The sequence below is a fragment of the Agaricus bisporus genome (genome assembly GCF_000300575.1).
Source record: "Agaricus bisporus var. bisporus H97 unplaced genomic scaffold AGABI2scaffold_3, whole genome shotgun sequence".
In the NCBI taxonomy this organism is placed as follows: domain Eukaryota; kingdom Fungi; phylum Basidiomycota; class Agaricomycetes; order Agaricales; family Agaricaceae; genus Agaricus; species Agaricus bisporus.
In genome coordinates, this window is record NW_006267366.1 from 1,619,555 (window position 1) to 1,631,978 (window position 12,424).

A 12,424-nucleotide genomic window follows, 5' to 3' on the forward strand; every position below is an offset into this window, starting at 1 on the left:
GAAAGAATCCAGAGCGAGCCTCGAAGATGAAGGTCTCCATAATGTTCGGTAAATCCCGGATCCATGAAACTTACAGAACTCGACGGCATATGAACAAATCAAGCACGCCAAGTCCGTAGGCGCACAATACGAAAAAAAGCCAAAAAAGAAAGTTGATTCTCGATCCCGGTCAGAAAACACAAGGTTCTACATGCCTGTGCTTCCATAGGCCAAGCCTACAATACAACTCAGCAAATTATCTAGTGATGTTCACCAGTTTGTTCTTCGCCTAGGTAATCAAGATTGTAGACTGTAAAGTAGTAGAAATCGTGAGTATACCCTAGTCTGGAAACAAACAAAATTAACAAAACGCACAAGAACCACACTCTTTGCAACGACCCAGCTGGTGTTGCCTCAAGGTAAACCAGGTTATATCATGCGAGTCGGCTGGTGAACCGGTGCATCCAATTATACGTTCTACATCCTGTTATTCCAATGTGAGAAAAAAAGATGGTCAATTGACTGAAGAACGGATTGCAAGCAAAGAGCACGCACATAGGAAGGAACGCGGACGGGGTCGGCCCTAGTCCCAATTCTACTCGAGTCAAGAGGTCCTTCCTCAAAAACATTGATACCCTCAATCTCTCCAAGTAATTGCAGACGTTCCAAACCAGTGGATTGGTCAAGGTCGGTCGGGACAGTACCGGGTTTTGCACCGGGACCATATAATTCGGGTGGAGGAGGTCCACCAGAGGCGACACGAAGAGTGGTAGAAAAGGCACGAGAGGCTTGTTGCCTATTGGCAGCACGGACTGCAAGGATCGCTGGACGAGTGGCGCGAAGAGCAGTCTTGAACATGGTTTTCTGGACAGCAAGTAGAAACCAAAACTTGGTTATGGGTTGTCACGTCAATGAAAGGTCACACCGTGACTTCCGCTCAGTCCCGAGCTGGAGCTGGCTGTCGATGCGGAAGTCAAGATTACTGGATCACATCGAATAAAGCAAAATTGGCATTCAAAATCATAAAGTACATTCGAGCCCGTCCCGTCATAAGACAGATGAAAATTTTTAGAAACGTTAACACCAATAGCTCTTATTTCTCGTCTTGAGAATCCTTCTCTTTCTCAGCAGCGGCATCCAATAAACCGAGACGGCGGTGGATAGCCTCCTGGCGCTCAAGGTCTGACTTGGCCAAGCCAGTTGAATCCCCAAATACTCCATCCATTTCCTCCAAAGTCAAACCTAGGGAAGTGTTGTGAGTAAATGCAATGGTATTCCACGGTTGATATGCATTGCGTACCTTTGGTTTCCGGTACCTATTTGCGATTCCGAGCGAACTGTTAGTGCTGCAAAGGATCTCGAAAATCGAACCGGTACGCACAAAGAACATGACGAAGAATCCACCAAGGAAGGCCCAAGACTGTAAGTCAAAGATCCGTTGAGAACGATACCAGTTCAAGTAGGTAAGAAAGTGGAACACACCCCGAAAAAGATGAACGTTCCAAATCGAAGTTTGTCGATCATAGTCGGGGTAACCTGTATAAATTCAGCCTCACAGGCAGCGACAATATAAGCTGGTGAAAGCGTACTTGGCCGACTGCACAACACATAGAACGTCAGTTGGGTCAAGATACATGTATTGAGTGAAACCCACCAATAAAGTTGTTCATCTATACATAGGGACTTTCAGTACAAGGGCTTGCAATGGCGTAAGAATGCTTACCCAGTTGGAAGACGCAGCAATAGAAAGCCCTTTTCCACGGACACTTAGAGGCCAGATCTACCATATGACTCAATTACGATACGAGAGTAAGAACGGAAAGTCAGTCTACCTCAGCAACAACAATCCAAGCACACGGGCCCCAACTGTATCCGAAGCCGATGGCAAAGATCCATACGAAGGCAGACGCGGCCCAGCCAGCCGCTGCGTGTATGTTAGCATAATGCCAGTCAAGGACTCAACCAGTAATACATACCACGATGGCTAAGCAGATCGTCGATTCAGTAAGCGGTAAAACTCTGCAGCAAGTGAATTGAACGCACGATGCCCAACTATCCTGGTATTTGCCACTTATCCCTGCGACAATTATATGACATCTATAAACGTGGTCAAGATGGAGTTTTGAGGAAAAGGAAAGAAGCTTACGCTCCCATGACGAAGGCACCAGATATGAGAACGGGTTTGCGACCAAGTTGATCGACCCAGATAACGGCGGGAATGGTGGCCAAAAACATTCTTTCCAAACCATCAAAATACGAACCATAATGCGAAAAGAAAAGAGAACTCACACGATACCCACAACGCCAGTCGCCAGCAGAGAATTGGTATTTCCTTCAAGACCGAGATTTTCAAAGATCCGGGGTGCATAGTACAAAATGGCATTGACACCGGCTGCACGAAGCAAAAACCAAGATTCAGATGTTATTCGATCAGATCCTTCTAAACGGACTCACTCCACTGCTGGAAAAACATGGTCCTGGTGTGTGTTAGTCAAATCTTTTTCAATAAGAAAGGAAATGCTTACAAAGTACCGACCGCGGTACGGTAGAGTAAATCTGAAGATTATAAGATATGTATTGAATCTGAAAGAGCTAAACCTACTTCTTTCACTGATAAGGCTCCAATAGCCATAGAAACCAAGCAAGAAGCTTGAACGTATGGAGCCATCTTGATAGTCAGGGAATTTTTCCTCTGACACTTCCTTCTCGAACAAGTACTGTGCACGAATTTCCCTGACATTCACGTCCGTTAGAAGGCGTTGAGTTGAGTAAGGAGGAGGGAGTACATACAAGAATTCAATCTTGACAAGTTCATGATCGGGTGGCAGATTTCTTGCCCTGCTTAGAACCGCAAGAGCCTCATCGTCGCGGCCCTGGTTGACCAACCATCTATTTGTAAGGTGATCAATATCACCAGATTCTTCTTAAAGCCGCATATATATTTATAAACTCACCGTGGTGAGAATGGCATGAAGAGAATGCCGACCCCGAGAATGACTGCGGGGATGAGCTGTAAAGCAAGAGGTAGCCTCCATGCAGCTTCCTTCTGTGTATCGCCAGTTCCTCCGATGTAGTTTGTGCCTGGCATGAAGCGAATTTATATCAAGTCGCCTTTCTGGATACGACAGTGACTCACCGTAATCAATCCAGAAGGAAACCATGATACCGAAAGTAATTGCTAGTTGTTGAAGCGCCACAAGACTGCCGCGTACCTCGGGAGGAGCAATCTCGGCGTTATAGAGAGGAACGATCATACTGAGAGAACCAACTCCCAAACCCGTGACAAATCGCCCTAATCATCAATTGCGTTGGAGTGGCAAAACTATTGATCCTCATGTGGAGACTGACCTCCATAGATATAATCAGGATCCTTCGCAGCCGTTTGGACAATTGCACCGATGCAGAAAACACATACGGCTGTATGCGCGATAAGTGAACTGTTTGAACCGTTCATAGAACAGACATACCCAAAACGATGGTATATTTGCGGGAAATTTTGTCAGCAAAGTAAGCTGCGGATATAGTTGACGCCATTAGGAAATACGCGATTGAGAGGCCCTAACTTACCCGTCATGAGGACACCAAACCATGCCCCAAGTTCGAGGATGGCTACAAGCCAACCTTGTTTACCGGGGTCATCGACAGCAGACGCCATGCGATCATGAAATGAGTTCATGCTATTCCAAGTACTTATCAGCCTCGGTCCTGCCTACTGGGGAGGTAAACTTACACTAGCACACCTGAGAAGACACCCTGGATTTACATCAGTACAACGCATTTGTCAAGGAGCCGGTAACGTACCTGATTGTAACCTAGGTTAAGGCAGTAAAGTAGTGAGAAACTGGAAGGAGTCTAGGCGAAGTGGATACATACCATAGAGCCTACGAAAAACGTGTGAGTAAACCAAGCTCGCCGATTGAGACGTATTGGACTTACAGTCCTCCCAAAGATGCGAAGACAGCAATCGCGAAGATTCTACGATTGTGAACAAGCCCGCGCTAAGGAGAATGTGAGTCTCAGTGTATAATCGGGATGGACAGTGACGCACCCATCCTGACTGTCCAGAAAGTGCTTTACGCTTAGCAACTGCAAGGGATGTGTCCGCTCCTGCTATACCAGCAGCCATGACCGAAAAGTGGGTTAGAGAGAGGAAGATGTAGGATGGGAACTATCCCAGTATTTATAACTTGCGCGAATAAAGTTCTAACGTGTTTCGCGGGGAGATGGGGAGGGGAAGAATGAATTTCAACCGGGGACATATAAATGACCATGTGGGGCGACAAAATAGTATACCCTGATCACAAATCCAAATGAGAAGCTTCTGAACAAGAAAAAATGGAAATCAACATGTCATGCAGAAGCCGAAGACGGAAGTGGGCTGCAACAACCTCGGGGAGATATTCCCAGGTCGTGCATTGTGATGAAATTAGCCGACGAGCCTGGATGGTCGCGTGGTATCTTGATAAAAGTAGCCGACGTCAGGAGACAATGCTTCAAGGACGGCAAACCTATTTTGCCGTAAGCCTGAAGCTTGAAGGATGGGTAGCGGGGACGAGACATATGGACAAAACCGCAACGTAATGAGGACCCAAAAGACGGACCGAACAAACGGCTATTATAGCCCGTAGTTTTTCGAGTCATTGGCACGGATTTCAATGTTCAGCGGCCTCATGAGAGGAATACGTTGATGCTTATCCCCGGGGGTGAGACATTGACAGTCGCGAACTTGCAATAGATAGCCGAGCTAAGAGGCTTGCCTCGCATGTGCAAAAATCAGGGAAAAAGGAGAAAATATAGCGGGGACGTAGTTGTGCAAGCCATTAAGAGAGCATTAAGTTGTCACAATTATTGTGACAAGAAGCCAGGTTCGGATCACAGCGTCATGACAATGTTCGCTCAGCGCTCAGCACTGCACCAACATGAGCTACAACCAGACTCCGTACAACGGCGGCTACGGCTCCAGAGATAACCCTCCTCCATCGCAAGTCCAGTCTTCTTTTTCTCTGAAAACCTGTCATCTCACTGCCGACTCTCAGATTCCCGCAAGCGCAGGGGTAAGTAACTTCAATTTAAGCAGGTTAGGCCTGATTAATGTATCCTCTGTTCAGGGGATATCCTCCACCCTCCGGCCCGCCTGCAACGCAACATCCTGGCTATAATCCCGGCTATGCTCCTGCTTATAACCCTCCTCCCGGCGGGTACGTTTTCAACATCTCTTCATCTTATCCATCGAATTATATTTCCATATAGTTTTCCGTCCCCTCCAGGACCTCCTTCACAGCCTGGGTGCGCGCTCTCTATTTGACATCGCAGCTCCATCTAATATACACTCAGGTTCAGCTTCCCTAGCCCTGGCCTCAATTCTGGCGGATACAACCCTCCCCCGAACCCACCTCCCTCTGTGTACGATCATTCATACATCCGAACATCTAATCATTCTCATTCATGGTCACCAGACCTCCTCGCCCTCCCCAGGCTCCACAGTCTTACAGCGGGGGCTTTCCCGGGCAGCAACAGCAGTCGCGCCCACCCCCGCCCCCGCCCCAGCCGTATCAACCTAGCGGAGGCTATGCACCACCAGGCGCTCGTCAATTCCAACCCGGTAAGCGAGCTCCTTTATAACATTGTCACGACGAGTATCAAGGATGCATCTGCCACAGGGCCCCCACCCCGACCTCCTACCAATGTCCAGAACTATGGGCCCCAAATACAAGGGCCTGACCATCGCACTGCTCAGCCTTACTTCCAATACTCACAATGTACTGGCAAAAGAAAGGCGCTCTGTATTGGTATCAATTACTATCGTCAAGCCGGCGAGTTAAGAGGTTGCATTAACGATGCCCGCAACATCCAGCGCTTCCTGTGCGGTGAGTTCAATACAGATCCAACCACTTCAACACATACCAATCCAATGCGCAGAATTTTTCCATTACAAGCCAGAGGATATCGTAATGCTCACCGATGATGCCCAAAATCCTCGCCAAAAACCAACGAAGCAAAACATTGTGAGCGCATCATAATCTATATTGTCGAAATCTGGATTACACTGACGTATGATCAGATTCAAGCCATGCAATGGCTCGCCAAAGATGCCAGGCCGAATGATTCTCTTTTCTTCCATTGTACGTTTCGCGGGGCTCGTCTGCACTATATCTTATCATTCTGCAGACTCTGGTCATGGTGGTCAAACTAAAGATCATGATGGCGACGAAGCTGATGGTAATGATGAAGGTAAGTCTAGCAATCTTTTGCTCAAGACTCTGAATGACATGGCTCTCGTCTAGTCATCTACCCTGTAAGCATATTCTTGGCATCAACATGATTGCTTGTAGCTAAAATTGAAATCCAGTTGGACCATCAACAGAATGGACATATCGTTGACGACGTAGGCATTGGCTGTCACACATCTTCATCCGCCATTCCTAATCAATCATCTACTAGTTGATGCATGACATCATGGTAAAGCCGCTCCCTGCCGGCTGTCGTCTTACGACCATTTTCGATTCTTGTCACTCTGGTTCTGCCCTTGACCTTCCCTACATCGTGAGTCCACCTTGGCCGTTTGTTGTTGATAATTCTCAGAATGCTATGCCTGAATTAGTACTCCACGGAAGGCAAAATCAAAGAACCAAACTTGGCAGCAGAAGCGGGCCAAGGGCTTCTTTCCGTTTTCTCTTCCTACGCCAAGGGTGACATGGGAGGTGTCTTTAAGTCTGCCATGGGGATCGTTAAAGTAGCCTCTGGAAACAACGCAAAAGCTGACAAACATGCAAAGGCCACCAGGAGTAGCCCTGCTGATGTTGTACGTCCTTCGTATCTTTCTGTCTATGCATTGTATATCCCGACTTGGTGATGCCTAGATCTCGTGGAGCGGCTGTAAAGATTCACAAACTAGTGCCGATACGTCTGAAGCTGGCGAGGCGACTGGCGCTATGAGCTTCGCATTTATGAGTGTCTTGAGTATGGTCAGCTTCTATGATGCTGATTCATCGTGGCTAATCATTTTTCGCAGGAGCTAAACGCGATCAAAGTTATCAAGAATTGCTGGTCAATATTCGAGATATTTTGAAGAGGAAATATAGCCAGAAGCCTCAGCTTTCGAGCTCGCACCCGATGGTACGGTTAACCCTTTCCTGACATTGTCGAGTTCTAATTGATGCGATTTATTTGGTTCAATAGGATACCAGTATTATGTTCATATGCTGAACGTTGACCTCCTTTTTGTCGCTCTATTGCTATGTGCCCTTGTTTGTATCAACTCGATTTGAATGTATAAAATGACGGTGGGTGTTATCCACATGGGCGAAATGATGTCATTGGGAAGATATCAAGTGAATGTGACCGAGCTCACTAAGAACGCGGTTAGCAGCCTCCGACATTCTCCACCTCGTTTTCGTGCTTCACTCTTAGGCTGGCAGAATCTTCAATCACCTTCCCGCCGCAGTGAGGACGATGTCCGGCCCTACCGACAGTTTGAATTCTCGATATTATTCTCGCAAAATTCGGCGTACTGCCGACACTATACATTTACCTCCTCTCCCGGCTTCGAATGGTCTTAGACCTACCTACAATCAGAATCAGAAACTTTAGGCATCTCTCGCTTCTCGTTATGAGCAATCCATGGGCGTGTCCTTCTCCCAAATCGATCGCCGTGATGAGCGCATCACGTATTCATAGGAGCTAATTTTGAGCTTCGTCCGTCAGACTTTATCATCCTCCCCTGGCACTTTCAGAAGAGATCTTCGGGGCAGTAACGTCGTGAACAGACGCCTTCTCCTCCGACACCATCGTAGAAAAAACTAAGCCTCCGAGGATCATGCAACACTCAGCGCTAAAAGAATTTCACTCGCCAAGTTCTATCACACGGCGCCTCTTTACATTGAGTATCAAAAATATGCATCCTTCATATTAACTTTTATACTGAGCTTCCTAACATGTGGAAGATGGTGGATATAAAGTGCGAGGAATACGCGGGTCCCCCGTGCTGACCTTGCCACCGACGTCCTTCAACTTCAATTCCACCCAAGAAAGAGAAAGAATGCAAGGCACAAACCAGCTGCGAAAAAAGGCTCTTTGTATCGGGATAAATTATCTCGGTCATAAGGGGCTTCATCCTTTAAAGGGTAGCGTCAATGATGCGCACGAAGTAGAAAAGTTGCTGCGTGGTGGGTCCAATAAGAATTCTGATGTCTTCATTGTATGCTGATCTTATTCGCACAGATTACTATGGTTACAAACCGGAGAATATAGTCATCCTCACAGATGATAACAATGAGGCTGCTCGACGGCCGACTAGGGAAAACATTGTGAGCTTAATGCAATCGGAATTATATGTGCATCTGAAATAACGCCCTAATCAGATCAAAGCGATGAAGGAGTTGGTCAAGGATGCCAAACCCAATGACTATTTATTCTTCCATTGTGCGCCAAGCGAAGCTCTTTTGATATCAGTCTCTTATAATACTTCAGACTCTGGACATGGCTACCGTATTCATGACGATAATGGTGATGAATCTGACCAATGGGACGAGGGTAAGCCGAACAATTAATTCTAGTCCAGGGCCTCTCAGCAACAAAACTCTCGTTCAGCTATAAATCCCGTATGTAGTTGCATAGTTTTTTGACGACGAAACCTACCTCTAACTTTGATTCTAGGTGGATTGTGTGGAGAAGCAAGAAAGTGGACAAATCGTAGGATATATAACAGATGACGTGCGCCCCTGTTGTTCTGATATTTCGTCTAGCATTCCTCATTTTTTTCGTCCCCTAGGAGATGCATGATATCATGGTGAAGCCACTTCCTGCGGGCTGTCGTCTCACAGCCATCATTGATTCATGTTGTTCGGGTACTGCCCTTGATTTGCCCTACGTCGTGAGTCTTTCCCCCATTGTCCTGATGGTGCTTTAATGTGTTACCCTTATACTAGTATAGTACTGGAGGCGAGGTCAAAGGAGTGGAGCCAGGTAATAAAAGTTCGTTTATACCAATGATCTTGCAAAGTTGAATCTGTCTTTCAAGGAGTTAACAAGAGGTGGAGCGCTGCTGATGTTGTATGTTATTCTTTTTCCCATCTTTCCGATTTGATGCATTGCGTCTAACGACAAAATAATAAATTCTCTCGAAGGTTTCGTGGAGCGGCTGCAAAGATTCAGAGGGGGCACGCGATGTAACCAAAAACAGTCAAGCGTTTGGCGCTATGAGCAATGCGTTCATAACTATTTTGCGTAAATATAACTCAAAATGCATCAGCAGTTGTGACTCATTTTACCATCCTTCATAGGGTCAAACCGTCAGCTAAGTTTCCGACGGTTGCTAGTTGAAATTCGAGAGGACTTGCAAGGCAAAACGCACACGCAGAAACCACAGTTTTCGTGCTCACACGAGATGGTACGGTCAATGTGTCTCCGTAGCACCGTTTCTGTTGACAATGTATTGATTTTGTAGGACATGAACCTCGCCTTTATCTGTTGAAGCCCTTGGTTGACTTGTTGCTTCTTTGTACTGTGTACCTTTCTTTTTCTTTTCTGTTTTCTCGGAATTGGTTTTGTTTTCTTTCTTCTTCGCCCCGGGTATACTATTCACCTTGATGGTCGATGTGAGTTTACGATGTTTCTAGATCTAGCTTCGTGGGATACCGCCGTTATGTTCATATGTTTAAAAGAAAAACGGTTCTAAGGCTCGCTCCAATAACCGTTATAACTCATAATTGAAGGTGAACAGCCTACTGATGCACATATGGGGTCTAGACTTGATAAGATTAAACTTGCTTCAAAACATGCTTCCAAGTCTTCAACTTTGTTTGCAATCCACGTGCCACAAACTTAGCAGAGAACGCAATAACAAATAACAAATTCTATTCAATACTAAATTCTAATCTATCTTACTGGCAAGCATCACCTTTCTATTTGAGGAAGACTTTCAATCCTTGGACGTTGTTAGGGTCTGCAATCGCGAATAAGAATCATCTTTGTAGATTTGAACAAGAAGGAAATTTTACCAATGGTAAGGCCAGCATTAGAGGCAGTAACCGAGAAGTCAAGTGATTGGATGCGAGTCATCTCATCAGGTGCCAATTTCATCACATGAACGGCAGTCGCGTTGGCAGCGAGAATGTACATGTGGCTATTCGTCCAATATGAGCTCGTTCATGGCGTCAAGATAAAAACAACATATGCTTACTCCTGGTCGTTAATAGGTACAATTTCGAAATCAATGGTGGCGTCGAAGATATCTTGGGGGAAGTTCTGCAGATAAAGTCTATAAGATCTCGCTCGAAACTTCAAAACACATAAAGCACTCACCATGACCTTCGTCGGCTTCAAGTTCTCGTCGAGGGTGACCTGGGTGATGTTGGAGATCACACCATCGACAACATAGAAGTTACCTGTGCACGGGCTGTAACGCGACCAGCAAACCGATGATTGCCCCTCAACGGGGGTGACCGAAGATCGAGGGCCTGGGATGCCTTGATCGATCGTCTCCAAATCCCAGACGTAGAAGCCGGCTGCGCCGTCTGCACCAAGGATCGCGTTCTCATTCGGTATCGGGGTCATGGCGAACGGTTGCTTTCCGCCCTCGGGAACGGGAATACGAGTGTATTTCTCAGAGAGTGATCCGTCGTGGAGAATATCCCAAACAGCGAAGAATCCAGGGTGAGTGTCCACGTTTATGGCCGGGTCCGTGCCTTTGACCGCTACGTAGAGCTTCGTCTCGTCCTCGGAAAAGATAATGTTGCTGAGAGTTCCCGAAGTTCCGGTGGGAGGGGTGGTTTGGTTAAGCCCCACGGGACGAACAGTGTTGGGAATTTCGTACAAACCCTTCTTTGCATCGAGGGTGTAGCAACTAAGCACTCAGTTTAGTGAACTAGAATTCAAAAGCAAACTAATTGCAGGGATCTTACCTGACACCGTCGTGAGTACCTGAGTTAATGATGCAAGCCTTGTCGGCAGCTTTATTCAAAGCAACGGAGGCCGGGAAATCACCATGACTGTCCACGGGCTTTCCTAACATCTTCAGGTTGGTTGGGTCGGTGGGATCGATCTTGAATGCCGCAACCGTGTTGGAACCAGCCTGGATGGTACGTTTAAAAACAAGGATCCATAACGAGAAGAAATGAGCTAACGTTGACGGTCACTAGAACTTGTTTCTCCGCGGAAAGGTCGATGCAGCCTTGGCTGAACAGAGGATCGGGTCCGAGGTCGTGGAGACCATGGGCACCGACACCTCCTGCATTTACAGCTCTCCTCAGGGTCTGCGATAGTCAAAAGTTTAGCTGACTAGCAAACACAAAACCAGGTTTAATGCTCTCACCAGTAGACCATCTGAACCTATGTCCGAGCCCACGATAAAGTTGCCCGTGGGTTCATCAGTGAGGACTGCGCATAGAGTTAGCTTCAGAATTGTACAGAAACCAAAAACCCAAGTTCACAGTAGGTTGCTCCAATTACATGTCCACTCGCATCACCGAGGTACTTGTCTGACGCGCTGTGGCTTGGTGCTTTACACCTGGGGGCAGGGTTGGCTTGACAAGCCAATAAGACGGACAAGATAACTGAGGCCAAGCTGAGCTGCATGGTTGTGAAAGTTGGAGCCGCAACGACGGAGAGTTAAGAACTGAGTGAGTTGCTAGCGATGTTCGCTGCAGTTTCCAGTGCAAAGGTCCCCATTTTATACTCCAACCTCCAGTCGCTAGTTTTTTTTTGGGATTCCGGCGAGCGCCATTGAGATCTCGAATTGATCAGATGTTGAATTGTCAGGGACGTCGTGTTCTCCGTGGTGATGCTAATGTGTGAACTGTGATCGACAAGTTGGCAAGGAGTGACAACAAAAATCGCTGCAGGAGGACGAAGGTATGCCGAGTAGATAAGCTCCCAACAGTGTAGGAAAACCGGGGTTCAATCCCGACACTGAACGACGCGGTCGAGGTACGCGGTGGTATATTCCAGTGTTCTCCAACCTGATTCGTGTGCGCAAGTTATTGACCTGTGAGACGCCAAACTCTTGCTCTTTCTAGCCTTCGTTTTTGGAGAGCTATGGTGTAGTTTCCTTGAGAGTTACCCAGGAGTTACCCAACAAAGTGATCTGATCCGGGTCAATGCGGCCATTGAACATGACCTACAATCACCAAATTTAGAAGAAATCTAAATTTAGTTCTTTCCCAAGCCCGCCAATAATATAATATGTTATCATTTCATGATTGATGTCACTTTCGCAGAGATACGAAATCCACGGATTGCGCAGCACGAGAGTTCTCCTTCCACTGGCGCGCAGAAGCGTACATCAAGCTTCCGCTCAAAGGCAAACAGAAGATTCACACATTTTCCCTGCCGATCTCGCTCCTACTAAAAAATGATTACTTACATTTTTGCCACTAGTCTATCATCAAGTTAGGATTTTCCGAAAGTGTTCCTGCCTTCAACTTGGAGTAACAAGATCCGTCAGTCG

General features: G+C 46.7%; 5 protein-coding genes across 5 annotated transcripts; 2 read left to right on the forward strand and 3 right to left on the reverse strand.

The window, feature by feature from the left end:
• Positions 1-130: 130 nt before the first annotated feature.
• COX5B (COX5B subunit VB of cytochrome c oxidase) lies at positions 131-893 on the reverse strand. The gene is made up of 3 exons (XM_006459337.1): positions 535-893; positions 355-463; positions 131-289 (listed from the first exon to the last, which is right to left on the reverse strand). Exons 1-3 carry the CDS (start codon positions 835-837, stop codon positions 240-242), a joined length of 462 nt encoding a protein of 153 aa, XP_006459400.1. The 5' UTR covers positions 838-893; the 3' UTR covers positions 131-239.
• A 179-nt stretch (positions 894-1,072) lies between these two features.
• On the reverse strand, positions 1,073-4,105 carry AGABI2DRAFT_141940 (hypothetical protein; the record flags this gene model as incomplete). Its single annotated transcript, XM_006459338.1, has 24 exons — positions 1,073-1,221; positions 1,280-1,295; positions 1,361-1,399; positions 1,462-1,515; positions 1,703-1,759; positions 1,812-1,903; positions 1,956-1,963; positions 2,023-2,076; positions 2,126-2,215; positions 2,269-2,371; positions 2,434-2,456; positions 2,505-2,535; positions 2,582-2,712; positions 2,770-2,868; positions 2,934-3,060; positions 3,116-3,271; positions 3,328-3,396; positions 3,447-3,491; positions 3,547-3,656; positions 3,710-3,732; positions 3,781-3,791; positions 3,853-3,860; positions 3,916-3,977; positions 4,028-4,105. 24 exons carry the CDS (start codon positions 4,103-4,105, stop codon positions 1,073-1,075), a joined length of 1,635 nt encoding a protein of 544 aa, XP_006459401.1.
• A 793-nt stretch (positions 4,106-4,898) lies between these two features.
• On the forward strand, positions 4,899-7,185 carry AGABI2DRAFT_149555 (hypothetical protein; the record flags this gene model as incomplete). The annotated part of the gene is made up of 16 exons (XM_006459339.1): positions 4,899-4,960; positions 5,016-5,033; positions 5,088-5,177; positions 5,230-5,265; positions 5,314-5,382; positions 5,436-5,581; positions 5,640-5,846; positions 5,899-5,984; positions 6,041-6,101; positions 6,148-6,210; positions 6,312-6,364; positions 6,421-6,522; positions 6,581-6,781; positions 6,840-6,939; positions 6,992-7,095; positions 7,159-7,185. The coding sequence occupies 16 exons, from the start codon at positions 4,899-4,901 to the stop codon at positions 7,183-7,185; spliced, it is 1,425 nt and encodes a 474-aa protein (XP_006459402.1).
• Positions 7,186-8,017: 832 nt separating this feature from the next.
• Positions 8,018-9,495, forward strand: AGABI2DRAFT_177360 (hypothetical protein; the record flags this gene model as incomplete). Its single annotated transcript, XM_006459340.1, has 12 exons — positions 8,018-8,144; positions 8,200-8,285; positions 8,340-8,400; positions 8,449-8,511; positions 8,569-8,579; positions 8,635-8,691; positions 8,750-8,851; positions 8,907-8,943; positions 8,999-9,030; positions 9,105-9,204; positions 9,261-9,367; positions 9,425-9,495. 12 exons carry the CDS (start codon positions 8,018-8,020, stop codon positions 9,449-9,451), a joined length of 810 nt encoding a protein of 269 aa, XP_006459403.1. The 3' UTR covers positions 9,452-9,495.
• A 309-nt stretch (positions 9,496-9,804) lies between these two features.
• On the reverse strand, positions 9,805-11,609 carry AGABI2DRAFT_177361 (hypothetical protein). Its single transcript, XM_006459341.1, has 8 exons — positions 11,409-11,609; positions 11,291-11,355; positions 11,103-11,231; positions 10,881-11,050; positions 10,282-10,822; positions 10,160-10,224; positions 9,978-10,102; positions 9,805-9,922 (listed from the first exon to the last, which is right to left on the reverse strand). The coding sequence occupies exons 1-8, from the start codon at positions 11,551-11,553 to the stop codon at positions 9,882-9,884; spliced, it is 1,281 nt and encodes a 426-aa protein (XP_006459404.1). The 5' UTR covers positions 11,554-11,609; the 3' UTR covers positions 9,805-9,881.
• Positions 11,610-12,424: the final 815 nt, after the last annotated feature.